The 18,824-nt window shown below is 33.6% G+C and overlaps 1 protein-coding gene across 3 annotated transcripts; it reads right to left on the bottom strand.

Moving 5' to 3' along the window:
• Window positions 1-3,725: 3,725 nt before the first annotated feature.
• Window positions 3,726-18,815, bottom strand: LOC121261478 (WD repeat-containing protein 48). Of its 3 annotated transcripts, none has more exons than XM_041163882.1 (19): window positions 18,669-18,815; window positions 16,066-16,175; window positions 13,834-13,992; window positions 13,318-13,383; window positions 13,118-13,207; window positions 12,600-12,905; window positions 12,252-12,349; window positions 11,017-11,052; window positions 10,767-10,887; window positions 10,400-10,636; window positions 10,107-10,202; window positions 9,914-9,979; window positions 9,769-9,807; window positions 9,465-9,599; window positions 8,186-8,547; window positions 7,437-7,530; window positions 5,404-5,595; window positions 4,443-4,560; window positions 3,726-4,148 (listed from the first exon to the last, which is right to left on the bottom strand). In XM_041163882.1, exons 2-18 carry the CDS (start codon window positions 16,162-16,164, stop codon window positions 4,462-4,464), a joined length of 2,295 nt encoding a protein of 764 aa, XP_041019816.1. In that variant the 5' UTR covers window positions 16,165-16,175; window positions 18,669-18,815; the 3' UTR covers window positions 3,726-4,148; window positions 4,443-4,461. The 3 variants fall into 3 exon arrangements, with proteins under 3 accessions (XP_041019816.1, XP_041019817.1, XP_041019818.1); XM_041163883.1 differs by lacking the exon at window positions 18,669-18,815 and adding an exon at window positions 16,479-16,558; XM_041163884.1 differs by lacking the exon at window positions 18,669-18,815 and adding an exon at window positions 15,940-15,968 and having other exon boundaries at window positions 16,066-16,178.
• Between the last annotated feature and the right edge of the window lie 9 nt (window positions 18,816-18,824).

The raw sequence follows: 18,824 nt of genomic DNA, 5'->3' as shown, positions 1-18,824 counted from the left end.
AATATTATATATATTATTTTATATAGAAGTTATATAAATTAATTATGTAATTTTTATTAAAAGGATTGTCATGGATCATATATACAATAAAATTATTTAATATTGATTAATCATATATAAAATAATAAATAGATTATTTATTAATTAATTAATTTTTTATATTAATTTTTCTGTAAAGAAAGAAAAAAAGAAAAAAAAATGTGTTATTGACCGATAACTAAGGGTCCTATCCAACAAAAATGATAGATTGAAATCGTGACCCCAAGATTGGATCGGAGCAATTTACACCCCTTTCCAAAAGGCGGACAAAGACTGAAAGAATAGTAAATACTGAAAGCCAGTCGTGATTTGATAAATCGAGCACAGAGGAAAGGAAAGGAAAGGAAATAAAATAAAATAAGAGACCGTAAACTCCACGATTCGGTACAACTATAGCTGCCGTAGAAAAAACAATAGTTGATAGAATAATGCTAAAGCCACCGCTGAAACTATAGCTGGTTTAGTATATATTTTTTTATGTATTTTTTTAACTTTTTTTTATATAGATTTTTTTTAATAATTTTAAATATTTTAAAAAAAGAAAAAATTTATAATATTATTAAAAAAATATTTTTTTAATCACGAAGTAAAATAAAAAATACAAAAAAAAATTTTTTTTTACTTTCTAATTAATGAAATATTTTAATATTTTTAAAATAAAAAATACAAAAAAATAACTTTTTATTTTACTTTCTGATTAATGAAGTATTTTTTAATTTTTTTTTACTTAATCATTTTTAATAATATTCTAAATTTATATTTTTTTAAAAATATTTAGAAAACTCTGTAAAAAATAATTAAAAAGATATAAAAAAAAATACATATTAAAACCAGCGGTTGCAGCAGTGGCTCTGGCAGTACTCATAGTTGGTAAGAGCCTCTGAACTTTCCCCAAGGTGGGGTTTGGAGTTTAAACAGAAGTTAGGCCTACGGCTGTGGTGCAGTGCAGGATTGCTGTTGTCTATCTCTATTTTACAAAGCTGCACAACTTTCTCGAAAGGCCAAAAAAAAAAAAAAAAAAAAGACTGGAAGACTGCTGAAAGCTAGCTTATCGTGATTTGACACACCGAGAAGAGACCGTAAACTCCACGATTCAGTGTAAGAACCTAGCTTTCGCTTGCAATTATGTGGAAAGTTCGTACTTTTAACACAACTGAGTTGAAAGCTCACTCTCAATGCATTCAAGAACAGAACCGATACATTCGGTGAAGAATGAGTAACCTGCTTCGTTGAATTGTCATAATAATTTACAGACCAAATTATAATTTGAGTAAAATCAGGTAAATATCCTAAAGTCCAGAATCTATGGTTTTATTTGTTACATAAACTCATCTCAATTTATCTCAATTTATCATTATAATTTTTTCAATTCTCAACACAAAATATAATAAATAATTCAACTTTTTTTAATTTTAAAATAATAATAATATTAAAAAATAATATTCTAATAATATTTTATCATTTCAATTCATCTCAACTCAATTCAATTCAACATCAAAACACAGTCTATATCTATTTGTTCTCCAATTTCATCTAATTCTTTGCGGCCTATTCTCACCCATTTGTCAAGTGTATTTTCTAATTTTTCTTTGCGGGGACAAGTTTGGACATTATACAGTTTTAGTGTATAAGTTTGGTGTATTTATTTTGAAAAAAATAAAGTTTATTATTAAAAAACTAATTTTTTATGTGTATATCAAAATTTTTCATTTTTTCTCAAAGAAAATAGGCTACACTTACGAGAATGCAAATACCCATTCTTATATATATATATATATATATATATATATAATATTATCGGTTTCACCCTTGTATCATTAGGTTTCAAAAACTATGAAAAGTTCAAATGATGGCCAGTGAAAAATTATGGATTTGACACTTGAGATCTCAATGGTCTTGTCATTCATTCTTGATTTTTGAATTATATTCTGCTGCTAAAGTTCTCAGTGCAAATCAAATCTAATCATACTTTATGTTTAATTAAACAGTAAGAATGTTTCATTTTATTTTATTATTATAATTTTTTTAAATTTTTATATAAAATATAATTAAAAATTTAATTTTTTAAAATTTTAAATTTTAAAATAATAATAATAATATTTTATTCAATTTTTATCTTAATTTATGTAATTTCAACCTAATATTCAAACGGAATATTAATCGCTTTATAATTGATATGTTATATTGTCAACTATCATAAGATACTCATTTTATATATCAATATACTCACTTTAGAAACACCAAAACAAAAACATTAATTCTTTAATCTAAATTATATCTATGTCAAGTGACAAAATCCATAGTCCTGATCGGAAGCATGCCCCCACACGTAGACAACATCACTCAATTTCAAGACCATTGGAAAGCAAGCAAATGTTTTTGGCCTTTTTGTCTCTAATAAGTGCTTTCTATTTTATCAATCGTGGGTTAAAGCCGAAGGAGCAAAAAGTTCAAAACCAAGAAAGATTATGAGGTCCTCCTAAAGTGCTACTTCTATTCTATCTATATACATCACGTGATATTCTCGTTTTATTACAACATCAATTTTATTTAATATATATATATATCCTATAATAAAATAAAAATACCAAATATCTATAATTAAAAAATATCTAATAATTACTTGAAAAGCAAAACCGCAACAGCCGGTAAATGTCACCAAAATCTACGAGACGGAGAGAGCAGATAGTGAGTGACATGAACAAGATGCTTTTGTCTGTTTTTCTCCACCCCAATATAAAAGGAAAAATTTTTATTCCAGCCTACTGTGTGCTACAGCCGCAACACACCATGTGTTGAGTTAAAAAAAAAACAAAAAAATCTCACATGAAGTGTGCGGAAAGAGTGCGGCTAATGAGCAGAATATCTCAATATAAAATTAAGAAATGCTAACCCCAACAATAATTGGAGAGACAATGTGAGGTCCGTTTCTTTTTGTAGATCCGTTTGAATATAGAGGTGAGATGATATCATTTTATTTAATTTTAATTAATAATATCATTACTATTTATAAATCATTTCGATTTATCTCATTTCACTATCTAAACAGATAATGCCAAGTTGTTCTACACCACATTCTTGGAGACTCTCAACAAAATTGGACACATCCCAGCTGGTTGGATTTCTTTGGGGCCCCCAAGTCGTCCCACCACCGGAGAATTTAATGTGGAAATAAATAAGCAATTTTGGCAGTATTCATTTTAAGCCGTATATGCCGTCCATCAATTTCTAAACTTCAACAGGAAAGAAAACAGATATTTCCGTTCAGTTTGCCATTCAACAATAGAATCACTGATGTGGCTATATTATTGTTCAGTCTTAATACAATTTGCTTCAGATACTCCCAACTTCTCACGCCCCTCTAATTGATTTTGCTGGGAAAAATCAACTCGGTTTTAACTTCCGTTTCTTTTTTTCCCCACCACGTAAACTGAATAATTAATATGTTCTAGAACGATAAAATTACCACTATATTGCCTGTATTCAGCTTGAAAGCAAAGTGCAAGCACAAAACATAGCCTCCCTACTCGTCTCGATACATATCAGACGACGACGACGATGACGACGACGACGTAACCAGTTTTATGAAGTTATGAAATGTCATTTTTGGGAAAACAAATTACAAAAAAGAGCAACACCACGAGGAAATATACCTACAAATATAGGTCGAATGAAGTAAAATAAGATATGGGAAATGTAACTTTTATTTCCAAAAAGAAACAAATTCAAGAAATAACTTTCACAACAGAGTTTCTATGACTAAGGTATGTAACCGAAATATCAATCTACAAAGACATCATAATATCCGTAAATTTGGCTCCTCTGAAAAGTTCCTACAATGCTTCTCTCTATTCTGCTGCAGACTCAAAAACCTTTCAATTCCTGCATGCAAGACTCATCTCCATAACAACTTTGGAATGACCAATTAAAGCTTGCATGCTGGGTAGGTAACTGCTAACCGGAAACTTCTTGGCACGGTTGGAGAATTTAGCCATTTCCAGCAATCAATTAGTTTTTCAAATTTACAAACCTGACAAGTACCTCCATCACTATTAAGCATGGCGTGAAGAATTCATATTCCCCAGCATTCAACACAAGCACGAGATAACCTGAAAGTACTAGTAATCACACTTAAAATTGCCAGACATGATTAGATAAGAGTTTTTTTTTTCCAGAAATGTTTGGTTCACAAAGAGTTCTCACAAAAGGAAAGGTCGCAAACTAATGTGGTTTGTTATGGTATATCAGACAGTAGAGTTCTTTTTATTGTAAGGTAGAACTAACGTATCACATTTAACCACATCAATTGGTGAGCTTTACTTTTGTGAGATCTTGAACCTAGCATTTGCCCTTTTTTTAGCAAGCCAAAAAAAATGCAACATAAAAATGAAGTCAAAACACACCTTCAGGATGCCGTACAAGTCACCCACCCTGGACGAGTCTATAATTGAGAACAAGGTCCTCAGATTTCTTCCATACATAAGCCCGCACAGTGGCTAAGCTCACGTCTGGGGACAAGACCTGTAAAAAAGCAAAATAATTTTTCCAAATCAGAACAATGTTGAAAGTAATTCCATTCACCAAATCAGAACAATCGATCAAATCAAACTCTTTACAATGCATTAAGCTCTTTCTTTAGGTTAGAGCCAATATATATTGGCTCTCAAAGGAACCCCTAGGGGTTGGCTCAAGTGGTAAAGGCCTTGGGCTTGGGGGTATGCTCCTCTAGGTCTAAGGTTCAAATCCTCTTTGGGTGCAAACAATCTCTAGGGGCCATTGGACGGGAGGATTTTTCTCCTTCAATTACCCAAGGTGCACTTGCCGGAAACTCCTTGCCGAGGGCCTATGCACCCCCGGGATTAGTCGGGACGTTGTTCCTGGACACAAGGTGCCAACCAAAAAAAAAAATATTGGCTCTCAAAGGAGAGTATGAAACTGTGTGGATGTCATGTAGCTTGAGTATTGAGTTTCAAATTCTTAGACTTGATAATCTAAAAATAAAAGCTAATAATACTAAAAAAAAATTGAGAACACGCATTGGAGACTGACATGTTGACAAATATCAGATTGGTACGTCGAGTATAGTTGGAAAATTGAAATTCAAGAAGTGAATGCAATCACATTACTTGTAATGAAATTCCAACTTCAAAGAGAACATCTTAGTTAGGGGAACAATATTTCCCCAAAAAAAAAAAAAAAAGTGTATCCAGATCGTTCTTTCTTTGCTTTGTCTATATTACTCTTTCACGTATTCAAAATTTATTCAACATTTCCATCCCCGTAAAATCCTAGTTAATAAGCCAGAAGCTCATTGAAAAGCTTATCTCTTACTGAACTATACATCCAAAGTGTAAATCGACTAACCTGATTGTTGCACAATATCTCTATAGAGGGTTTGAGCTTTTGCCAAGGCTTCACTCCAGACCGATAAGATCCATCCCCAATCACTGAATGAGTTAACTGCCCTCCAACAAGTCCAGGAGTAAATGTTCCCTCGGGATTTACACTCTCCAATGGTTTGTCAAGAACCATCTTTTCTAGAACATAATTAATTACCTGCATTAACGAAGCAGAACTCCCCATTAGTCACGATTCTTCCAAACCATGCAGAAGGTGCACATCAACATAACACAAAAAATTACAAGAAAAGAGAAGGTTATACTCTATAATGAATGTAAGTTATTTGCATTCAGACAATACATGTCAATTTTAGCACATTCATCTGTAGAACCATACCCACCCACGTACAAGAAATTTTAACTTTCTGAGAGGTTTGCCATAAAAACATCCTATTACAGAATTCTTATATTTTTTATTTGATCTAGGGAAAGCTATCACTTAATTCTACTATTCTTTGTTGATAAGGGAGTATTATAATGTATAATAAGATGCCAACTATTGAATAATACAGTGAAAACTGAAAACCATTTATCTTGTTTTACTTTTACATTTTATTTCTACAAACACATTCAAAACGGGAATAAGGGGCCAAAGCAAAACAAGACACCATCTTAAATTGAGAAATCCAGACCTATTAACTTTAGAAAATACATCAGCTAATTTTCTGGTTTCAGTGAATGAAATGTCATAAGTACTAACTTATAATTCTTCTCTAGCTTAAGTTTTGGGAAAATATCATCTTGCACCCTAAATTACCACCATTTTTTCAAATTGAAAGAAATTGATGGTTTGAGATATCAAAATGTAGGTTTGGGTGCAATTTGAAAAGGTGGTAGAAATTTGGGGATGAAAAATGAAATTTTTCCTAAGATTTTGTTTGAAAACCTGAGAGCCAACCTATTGCTACTACTAAGCCCCAACTGCCAAAAGATATGGAAGGAAAATAACAAACAGCAAGCCTCCAATGAAAGCTGAAATTACAGTGAGTTAGTAGGATTTCTTTTCAATGTATAATGTAGTAAGTCTTAGGCTACCGATTTGAGGAACTACCTTTTTTTTTTTATAGGTAATCAAGAAGTTTTATTCATAGAAATAGGCACAGCCCAAGTACACAGGGAGTATACATGAGAAGCCCCTAGGTATAGTTTACAATCGAAGGGAGAAAGTCATGGACATTTAGTCCATTACAAACAATGGCCCCTGCCTATAAGATCAATCATTTAAAAAAGAAAACTTTGAGCTCATCCATTATTCTCTCATGATCTTCAAAGCTCCTAGCATTTCGCTCCTGCCAGATGCACCAACACTACATATAGGAACCATTCTCCAGATGGCTGCCACTTGTGAGCTACCATGAAGGCCTCTCCAGCTTGCAAGGAAATCCACCAATGTGTAACTACTAATGTTTAATGTGTTTTTAAGTGCACTAAAGGAGACATCGTTACATCCAATGGCCCAATATCACACCAAAATATTCCAAAAATTTGTTAGTCAATTAATGGTAGAAGAACTCTTCAAGACAATTAGAAAATAAGTAGATTACTTAGATAACCATTACGACAGAGTATTTCTATGGGAGATTGATAATAAAGTGCTACTATATTTGTCTCTTATATAGAAAATAACAAGGCAACAATTATAATTCACAGATGCAAGTGAATTCCCTATTTCTTGCATATAGGCCTTTATAGTGTGTAGTCTAAAGAAGGAAATTATGAATGACTCAAGTCATATATGGATCTTCAAATGCTTGGACTGAGGTTGAGATGTTGCCAATAGTTCAAGCACTTAATCCAAAATCCAAATAGATCATTCTCTTCAAACAAACAGTGATTTATAACACAAATAAAGTTAAAACCCCTCTATGTCCACTTCTAATTAGGTGTTTTTAACGTATACTTCATGTGTACTTCAGCATCACCATATATTGTTAATAAAAATTTTACTGACAGAAAAAACGTTTGTATGTTCGCTAAAAAGAAAACCCAAAAACTTACTTTTTGAATCCTCAATATACGAGGTGCACTTAGTTTTCCTTGTGTCAGAATCTGAACAGCTGAACCTTCACATGGATGTAAATAAAAGCTGCACCTGCAGAATTAGTAAAAATCTTGCTAGGTGAAAAAATAAATAAGCTTCAGTTGGCCAATGATTCTTTAAATATAAGTAATTATTGCACTCTTCGAGCACAATGAGATTCTACATGCAAAAATCAAATACAGGCCATTTTTATCTGTTCTTTAAATCCAGAAAAAACAAAGAATAAGAACAAATTAGAGACACAAGTAGAGAAGCAGCAGAATCTTCAAGACAGTGAGTCAACGAATCTTTTATCAATTTCTCAAGAATATGCACGTATCATAATTTTATAATAGTTTTATTAGGTTCTTCCTATATATGACCCATGTACTTGGGCCATGGCTATTGACATCATCAATAAAATTTATGATTATCTAAAAAGAAATATTTTTATTAGGTTGTAGCCGAACAGCATGCTAGAACCCAGTGCTTCGTGAAGAAAAAATGGAGATGAGCAAACAAATACACTTGAAAGTTGAAACATGTCCTTAACATGCAGTGACAAATTTCCAGATAATAAAAATCAGCAGAAAGAAGAAGGCAACATCCAAACACTCAACATCAATGATAAAAGAAAAAAAAAGTTCTATATTTGCAAAATTTCTTGCAAGTAACTAATAAAAGTTCAACGAACCAAAACAAAATGCAAGGGAACTTAGAAGTTTACTTAGTATTTTCTCTGGGAGGTAGGCGGTTATTTAACACACAGTCCAGACACCAGAAAGGAAAATCTTTCTCATCTTCAGTTCCATTTAAATCAGTAATTTTCTTTCTCCATGGACCTCCATGAGAACCCTCAGTAATGAGGGAAGGAGGGGAAACAGTTGAAAATTCAAATGGAGGATACACCATCGCGTCATTCTCAGCATTACAATCAACTTCAATTCTTGAATGAGTAATACTTCTGTGGCTAACATCCTTCCCAGATAACACATCCCCATTAGCAGAAGGCTGGGATCCAACTCTTTGCTTTCTCTTGGCCAACCAGTGAGCCAAAAGTCCTTTAAGGGTTTCTCGAGCTAGATTAACCTGGAAAAGAAAAGCAACATAAGCTTCAGGAGAACATCCAGAAAAGACTAGCCTTCAACTTTTTCGTATCAAAAGATAATTGTACTCATAACCGAAAGAAGAGGTTGTTGTAAAAGTGCATTCTTAATTGGGAAATACTCTAGCCACAAATGGATTACACAAAAGTAATCCCACAAGCTCATGTGGTTTGATGTGGTTCGTCAGTTTGTAAAGTTACTTTTATTGTAAAGTAGATCTAATGGATCACATGAAACCACATTAGCTTGTGGGATTACTTTGTGTAATCTCTTTGTGGTTGTAGCAGTACTCTTCTTAATTTCTTATTATTGCATAATATTGGTAAATAATCATAATTCTAGCACAAGTAGAAGAACTAGAATGGTGTGAGAAACCAGAGAATCATAACACTTGGCAGCTTATACACGGCATCACGATGTTGTGAACAAACATAAGACCTCTATAAAGTTTGAGGACACGTTCTGATCTTCCTGGTTTATACGTTCCTTTCAAGAAAAGCAATATAGTTTTTTTTTTATAAGTAAGAAAAGCAATATAGTTACAAAGATATAAGCTAAAAAATTGCATTTTCTCAAAAGAAACAGAGTGATAAAAAACTCAATAGAAGCAAGACCAACAAAAATCGAGACAAAAGACAGTGTTACCCCAGTAACCTGAAATATACATGAGATCCACATAAGGTCCAAACTGGCAACCCAAAAACAAATAAGTAGATAGACATTTTTCATTGAGCTAAAAAAAAACACTATAATCACTATTTTACTGTAAAAACAGGCATCTCCTCAAAGAAAAAACAGGGAAAAAAAAAAGTGGCAAAGGAGGACAAATCAATGCAAAAAAATATTCCAGACTGGAAAAAAGCAATAGTGGAAAGACCTTGTGATTCTAAAAGTAGATACCTTATCATCCTCGGGTTTACCAACAATGCTAAGGTCAGCTGAGTACATCTCAGCTGAGAAGCATTGTGGGGTGTCCAAATGGATAGATAAACTTCCAAGCCTGGTATCCACAGTGAACCACGTAGGAATGCTTACCTAAAGCAGTACGAAGTTTATAAGGTAAGTCACTGGATATTTCAGAGTGAAACTACAATATATATCCAAGACAGGATACGTTTGATTTTTTTTTTTTTTTTTTATAATTTATAGGTAATCAAGAGGCTGTATAAACAAGGTAATAGGCATAGCCAGAGAGAAATTATACCATCTCAAAGAGCTCTTCCCTTTTCTTCTCAAATGACACCTGGAACATTAACAAGAAAAGTTTGAATATTATGGTGTTTTCCTAAAGTGAGATTTATGGATTATTAGTATAGAAAAAACATTGCAACTAATAATCTGTACAATACCTTTCCATAATCCTCAACCACAATGCCCCTGGTGACCTCCCACAGCTTCACCGAACCAGAGGTATCCTGTTAATGCGAGACATTATTTTACAAGGTCTAATTACAGAGGATAACATAAATATCGTCAAAAATGAAGATTAGAGGCAAAAAATGACTTTTATCATGGTAAATATGAGGGTGGCATCATGATTACCTTGGTCAACACATTCCTTCTATTATTCAAAATTTCATGCTGCACTATTCCAGGAGTTCCAGGAATGCTTAGTGTTGGCTCTTTGTAAACAGGAACCTATGCAAAAATGCCAAAGTATTAGAATCTCAATGAAACAGAACACTAAGATCAGTTCCTAAGATGCAAATATCCAAAAGAAACAAATTTAAGAATTAAAAAGCTGAAATAGAACTCAAGAATACTGATCTACAAGGATTCAACAACAACGTAAGACATGCAATAACATCAACAAATTCAAAAGAAGCATTACTCACAGGGGTAGATCCCTCTAAGGAAACCCTTGCCCGTGAAAAGGATAGATTTCCAGCTAAGAAAGAACCGCCTCTTTCAAAGACCTTCTGAGGATTGCGTCCCTCAGCAGGCCATCTATTGATGGAAGAATCTGTTGTTGCAACCCAGATACTATCGTCATGTAAAGCCAATTGCAGAATGGGGTGCTCCCCTGTGCAGAGCAAAAGACTCTCTCTTGTTGCCAAGTCTGTCAAGTATAACTGAGGGTATAAACAGAATTGGGCATCAAAAAGATGAGAATCAAATATAAATAACAAAAGACATTCAAGAATAGAAAGAAAATGCAGGATAATTATAATTAGTTAATTTACACAAGAAAACTATACTCACAGAAAGGTCTCTCCCACCGCTATAAACATGACTAAATGTTGGAGTACTGGCAAGTGCCCAAACAGAATCTGTATGCACAGCATAGGAATGCACACATCGCTGCTGACCAAGGTCCCAAAGTCTATAAAGAGTGGTGGTATAGTTAATTGACTACAACCAAAGCAGAGGTGCTGATACTCATACACATACATGTTTGTATGCTTACATACAATGATTATTTTACAGTAGAAGACAGTTGCGAGAAATCTACCTGATCATAGAGTCAGAAGATCCCGACAAACACAATCTGCAACAATTAAGTTTACCAAAACAATCACTAATTTGCAAGAAGAAAATAGTAGGAAATACAGTTTGCATACATGCTGTATGAATGAAACATCCAATCAGGATGTATTAACATAGAAAAATTAGTCTAAGCATCATTGAATACTCGTGTTTGTGAGTTCTATGAAAGAGAATTTACATGGAAGTATTGTTGCAGTTTGGCTAATTGAAAATTGTGTATATCGGTTTACGCTGAAAACTTGGCAACTGATGTGAGCCCAACTAAAATATTTTAGCCTAAACCTGCACAAGCATAGTATCTAAAACAACGGATGGGATGGGAGATGATTTTATATCCAAAACCAGGGAAAAAGAATTGCAATGAAGAAGGAAATAGCTATTGAACCAAATCTGTGGAAATTTACTTTTTATGAAACTGAAGACACAACTGTTAACCGTTGAGGTTGTCTATGTGACCCTACAAGGGCCATTTAGAGGATGCTTAGGAAATGAGATGAGATGAGAAATCTATGAATAGTAGTGAAATGGTTTGAGTTAAGATGTTTTGTTGGGGTTTGGGAAAGGAGAGAGAAAAAGTTGAATAAAAATATTATAAAGTTAAAATCTTGTTAGAATATAATTTTTTAATATAATTTTTGTTTTGAGATTTGAAAAAGTTGAATTGTTTTTTGTGTTTTATTTGGAAGTTTGGGAATGTTGTAATGATTAGATGAAAAGTCGAAGATTTGAAATTGAAAAGTGTTTGTATTTGAGTGATGTTTGGGAAGAAAATGAGATGACATGAAACCATCTCTATTTCCAAACAACCCCTTAGTAGATGTGAAGTTTCCCTTAAATGGAAAACTCTTCTCTAGCTCATGCCGAAATCCATATCAATAGACATACAAGCTGGGAGGTCATCTTTTCAAATACTCCACTCAGATGTTATCACATATATCAAGAATTAATGAAAATCTCTCAAATGAAATTAAGGATCAGAAAAAGTTTCAAGTCAAATAGCTGTAATCAAAGAAAAAACGAAAATTCCTTTCAGTCTCAGTAAAAAATAACATCTATGAACGCATCAAATGTTACATATTGAATAGTAACATTTGAAATCAATATGAAACTTTTATCAAAACCATTTTTTGATAAGTGAACTCTTACCAAAACAATTTTACAATATAATTCACGATAAAACTGCCTACCCATCAAACATACCTTCCGGTAGAATCCATAAGCAAAACCCTAATGTTATCCGTATGACCTCGTAATTTCATAGTCTTTGAACCAGTTCTTGGGTCCCAAACACGAACAACCTAGAGAAAATAAGAAGTTCGATAAATCACATTTAGATAATGATAAAAGTTATGAGAGTCAATTCAACATGTGCACATAGATTTTTTATTTTTATGTTTAAGTAAAAGTAATAACCAATAGGAGTGGCCCAAGTACACTGGATATATACAAGAGAAAACACATAGCTAGGAAGAAGTGCACATCGATAATGCAGAAATGTAATAAAGTCAGAAGTCCAATATAACAGTTACAATAAATATCAGAATATACCTTCTCAGTTCCACCGGAGACAAGAAGTGTGCCGCTATCATTCATTGCCAATGCATAAACAGACTCCTTATGGCCCTTGGCAGCAAGTGGAACATATCCTTGGGACTGATTTGTATGCGTAGAAATGCTATTGCTTGAGCTTATAGTACGCAAACTAGTAATCGGGAGCAAATTCCCTGAACCATTGACACCATTTGGACAGTCATCTTCCATTGCATCACTGGACTTTGAGAGTGGAACAAGCGCAGCCTCAAGATCCCATACGAAAACCTCCCCTCCAAGGCCACCAGAGGCAACAATATTGCTCTAAAAAGCACGACACTATAAAAGGATCAGAAAATGAATTTTATAGTACATGATACTAATCCTCAAGCACAATTTGTGCAGTCACGTTAATGTGAAACTTTTTTTGATAGGTCACGTTAATGTGAAACTCATATGTATACCAGGATGTGTTGGGAGGAACCTATCATCCATGCAGTTAATAAGGTCTACAAAAAATTAGACAAAGGAATTACATTTTTTTCTGCAGCAGCGAGACAAGTCACATAGTCTGAGTGTTGCCGGAGAGTCCTTGTACATGTTCCACCAGACAAACAGTTCCATGCCTAGAGTATCATAACAAGTATTACCACTAACAACCATGTCAGTCAACAAAACAACAGCCAAAGATAATGCCGAAACTGCAAAAGTGACAAATATGATCAAATTAACGAACCTTAAGTGTGGTATCTGAGGAACAGGAAACGAGTGTATTGTCACCTGCAAGAACAGTATCATTAACCTGCACAACCGAAGACATTCCCATTAAATTCAATTGTAAAGTATATACCCAATAGAGATCAAGAGATAATATCTTATAAAGGAAGAAAAGCTATACATATGAAAATTAGAACATGTTACAAAAGGCAGAAGACATTGATGTCAACACTTTTTCCCTCGTCCCACATCAGATTGACTTAATGAATAAATCTAAAGCCTAAGTGGTCAAGAATCACAATACAAAAATATCTTACACGTAAGCCATTCATGTGTCTAATAGTATTCTACTCTTTTGTTATCTGTAACAAGATGGCCGTTCAAGTCATATGGCCAATTATGGAACTGGATTTTGCCGGGAAAAAATAACTTAAATTGAATCCTTTTCACCCCAACCTAAAAATAAGCTCAAAGAATTGGCAGTAACAATTGAAACATGAATAAGGGAAAAGGACAGAAGATAGGTAAACAGTACCCAGTCCACATGAGACTCAAAAGTAGTAGAGCAGGTGGCTGAATCTTCCATCAAATCCCATCTTTTAAGTGTTCCATCACGGCTCCCAGTGAAGAGGTAATCACACCCATCAGTTCCTACTGACTTTAATACAGCCAGACAATTCACACCTGCAGAATGCTGCAGATAGAAAAAGATTGCAAAACGTGGTAATATTAGATTCTATGACTCAATTCACAGTAGTAAGATTATCACCCTACCCTCAGAAGATTCAGAAAGAATGCCTTCTCAGTTCATCCACACAGGGAGAAGAGGGGGTGCACGCACAAGAGGATGAACTCGTATTGGGGGATGCAGGAGTAATAGGTCTGACACTTTCGTGGTTTTTAATTTTCAAATGACCTTCCATCATGACAAGGAGGTAGGTAAGTTCTTTCAAGTGAAACCATAAAGTAGTGACTGACAACTATTTAAGATACAGTCAAGTTTATTTTACCATCCTTATCACACGAAGCAAATTGCAAAGTTTGAAAAGGTTAAGGCAACAGGCATGCAGATAATGGTATAAGATGTTGGTGCCCAAGCTATGCACACAAATTGTTTATATTGTCCACCAGAATACGGAAAACACTATGACTCCTTGGCCAACCAAACTCAGTGGTCCTATGTTTTTATTCTAGGCTTAAGAAATTTATTCAATATTTTCCAAAGTTTCTAAATTAATCTAATATGATTTATGCTTTCAATTTTCTTTTAGGGTTAAAAACTTAAATAGTCCACGTGGTTTGCCTTTTGAACAGATCGATTCCCATTCTCTGATTTTGAACCTTTTGCTTCTTGTAGTTTCAACTATGTTTAAATGAATTCTTTCGTCAGCCTTCAGTTAACAAACTGTTAGAAATGTCGACGTGGCATCCCACTTCAGATCATGCATCATAAAAGAAAAAAATTAAAAATTAAAAAGGGCATAAAAAACCAAAAAATTTAAAAAGCCAAAAAATTTAAAAAATACAACACAAAATAAAATATAAAACCTCAAAACATATAGTTTAAAAAGACAAATTACTTTCAGAAAGCAAAAAAGACAAAGCTAAAAAAATTTATACCTAAAGAAATGTAACCAAGAAAACTTATAAAAAAAAAAAGTTAAATAACAAATCAAGGGGGGACAAGCTGTCCCACCCACTAACCTGGGGGCGGTCATGCAGACGCACATTGATTTCCAGCAACCACCCCTAGGAGATCAAGGTTTGGCCTCCTAAGCAAAGGAAAGGGGTAGTCCCTCTCAATTTTTTTAATTATATTTAATACATTTTGGGGGGTTTTTGAATTTGTTATTTTTAGAAAGTTTTCATTTTTAAATTTTTTTAAAGTTGATTGTTTTAGCTTGTCTTTTTAGTTTGCTTCTTTTCTTAAAGTATTTTTGGTGTTTTAAACTACTTATAGTTATTTTTTCATATTTTTATACATTTTCAGGTTTTAATTTTAATTTTGTGTTGTGATTTGTCTTTTAGTTTTGGATTTCCTTAATTGTTTTATCTTTCTAACTGATTTTTGGTTTTATATTATTTTAACTTTTTTGCCATGCCATGTCAGCATTTTGTACGATTTTCTAATGGAGGGCTGATTTCCTCCACACCTCAGCGCCAACCACTTACAACTCATCAAAATTAAAACCATCTAAAGCAAAAAGTTCAAAATCAGAGTATAAAGATCAATCTATTCAAAAAGAAAAACCACATGGACCATTAGGTATTTAACCCTTTCTTTTATTTCCGATTTTACGCTGCTTGGTTGGAAGCATGAAATCCTTCCAGCAGCAATAAAACAGCATAACAAGTTTAAGTTGAGTTGGATAACTGGGATGAAACAAGGATAATGAGGAACACCTTCAATACATTTGCTAGGCATGCAATAAGGCGATATTCTTTCTTATTTGAATCACATAGAACTAAGTTTTTTTTATAAGTGAATCACATAGAACTAAGTTAAAATCAGAAGAAGCAACGCATTGCCACAAAGCAAATAAAATCATTGCAACAGAAAACTGTACTGTAATGTTAATAATGACATATTTATTTAAAAGGACACAATTTCGTAATCACAATGTATTAAAAGGAGAAAAACCTCTAGTATTTAACTTCCTTTTCTATGACCTGACACAAAAGAATGAAGGTGGCTCTTTGACCAAAGAACTTTAAGAAAATAAAACATAGAAATTGGAGTACATTATAAAAAGAAAAGATCTATCACCTTTGTGTCATCAGCATCATTCAACACGTATGTTAATCTCTTCTCCTTACGAGGGCGACTAGAATTGTTTGTGTTCCCCGCACTACCCACACGGTGCATTTCAGAAACCACTGGAGCGTAAATAAACAACTCGATTAGAGATAATGAAAACATAAATACCTTAAAGAAAAGCCCCTATTGTTTCATTAGTACGTAAGCCAATGATCTCGCGTGCTCTTAGTTCTCAGAGTATAACAGCACAATTGGCATTCTGGTCTTCTTCTTTTTTTGGGTCGGTAAACATACAAGAGCATCACCTAAGCATGATTATCTAGTGACACAGGAAAGTAATGAATGTTTAAGCCATTACACTCAATTACAATCGACCAATGGAATAAAGTGTTAAAAAAAAAAAAAGGCATTCAAAGCTTAACCATTGACCGCTCACGATCTGCAAAATTTCTTGTATTCCTTTCCCTTCAAAGATAACACCATATGCACATCGGTACCATCTTCCAAATTGCTGCAATTTGTTGATTACCATGAAGGCCTCTTCAATTTGCTAGAAAATCAACCACCCTTTTTGGCATCACCCAAGCTAACCCCACTCTAGCTAAGAAGTCATTCCATAGGGTCATGGCATCTCACATGGGAGTGGTAAATGATTAACGGACTCCCCATTCTTTTCATACATGCAACACCTATGCATGATTTTATCAACTTTCCATCTAAGACTCAGTGGCTTAATCTTATTCCAATAAAAAATGCAATCATACTGTAGCATGCAAAACAGCTAATAGTTCTTTTTCTTTTGTTGATAAGCCACTTTTATTATATGTGCAAAGAGGCGCACAAGCCATTCAAAACAACTAAAATTAATAATTTTAGAACGTTGGTCAGTAGAATACAATTCCAAGATCCACACATTCTAAACTGACATTTCATTCAGAATACATTCATAAATTGACATTACGTCCTTTCTCTCTCATATGCAAAATCAAATATAACTTTTTTGAGCCTCCTTCTGAGGCTGCTGATGGACTTACAATCAATGCAAGAAAGCTCACCTCCATTTGAAGTGTAGAAACAAAGCCTAATTATAATTCAGGCATCCCAAAAGTAACAGAACCAGAAATTTAATTCTTTTGTTTCAAGCAAAAATTATATTCCTTGTATGAACATAAAGTCATTGAGGGCAAGCTGAAGTTAATACTTGCCAATTTTTCAGTTCTTTACAACAAATTTTATTTTTAGAAGATAAGAGGGTGTTACGCAAGAAACATGACATCCACCTAAACAAAGAAAGAATAAGGAGCAAGAAAGTTCTGAAAACTAGATATAGAACAAAAAGAGCAAGCACAAAATATATCGTCCTTTAAAAAAAAAGCCTGTAAATATGGGCAAGACCAAACTATGCCAGTGCCCAGCAAAGGACCCAGTTGCAGTGTTACTTGTCAAAAATTAAAAAAATATTTGCACAGTAAATTTATTTATTAATATCATAAATTAGTTATTTCTCTCATATAATGTACTTTTTCCCTAGAATGAAATGAAGGAATAATCTCTTATGGTATAACTTTCTTTTCAGATAGAAAATTCATCATTAAAAGCTAGTGTTCACTACAAACAGTCAGATAAAAGCACAATCATAAGAAAATGAGGAAATAAACTTTGAAATCGAGTACCAATTCATAAAAAAGCTACCATCGTAATCCAGTTATATTATACAGAAGCATCAACCACACAACTTCTTAATCCACTCCCATGTTACCACGAGAAGGCTTTATGAGAACAATACTAATAAAACTATACAAATAAACAGACTTTGTCATCATTATTATTAATATAGGCATATACAGAAAACGATAGACATTACAAAACGTAAGGGTAGGCTCAAATATTCCAATAGCACCTAATTTCTCAACTCTATCTCCATATATGCACAACCAAGCATGGGTAATGCGGGCCATACTTCCTAGTGACAGAAGTCTCTTAACATTATATGCATAAAGTACTAACAGCCTGATAAAGAAAAAGGCTATGCACTGCAATTAGAATAACACATAATTTTCCAACTTCAGAAATAAGGCTCGTTTGAGCTAAACAATACACTATACCTAGCCTATCTCAACTTCCTTATACATTTCCAGCACCAAAAAACACAAACAAGATCAAACAAAAAAGTTTCAGTCCCATCCTCCCCACTTTATCTCAGTAATCACAAAGTCAAAGTCGCTCACCTCAACAACTCTCATAAAGCGCATCAAACTATTCCAACTCAAAGCCTCTCAATTACTCAACAATCACATAATCTCACCACGCAAAACAAATATTAACACTAAACCGAGTTCGAGATTTCAAATACCCCCGACGCTAATTATCCACCCAATCCCCCCCCCCCCCCAACCCCCAAAAAAAAAAAAACCCATTGATCCTCGCCTAATATGCAATCAGATCATCAAAATCAGGGTTTCAAAGACTAATAGACTAACCAAAAAATTCCAAAATCAAAACAATATTCATACAAATATACAAATTATAAATGGAAAACGCATAATCTAAAAGAAAAAAGAAACTGAATATATAAGAAGTAGAGTTGTTTTGAAAAGATACATAAACCCTAACCTTGAATCAGTGATTCGACTGAAGCTTTCTCTTTTCTCAGTTAATTTTTTTCTTCTACTGCCGAAGTTCCAATTTGAGAGAGAGAAATGGCTACGGGTTTCGATCATATTGTTGAGGTCCTTTGACTCGGTTTTTTGGATTTTGATGGAGGGCAA

This window comes from Juglans microcarpa x Juglans regia, chromosome 4D, assembly GCF_004785595.1.
Source record: "Juglans microcarpa x Juglans regia isolate MS1-56 chromosome 4D, Jm3101_v1.0, whole genome shotgun sequence".
NCBI lineage: Eukaryota > Viridiplantae > Streptophyta > Magnoliopsida > Fagales > Juglandaceae > Juglans > Juglans microcarpa x Juglans regia.
The sequence above is the reverse complement of the archived record's forward strand: the minus strand, read 5'-3'. Positions and strand labels throughout refer to the sequence as shown.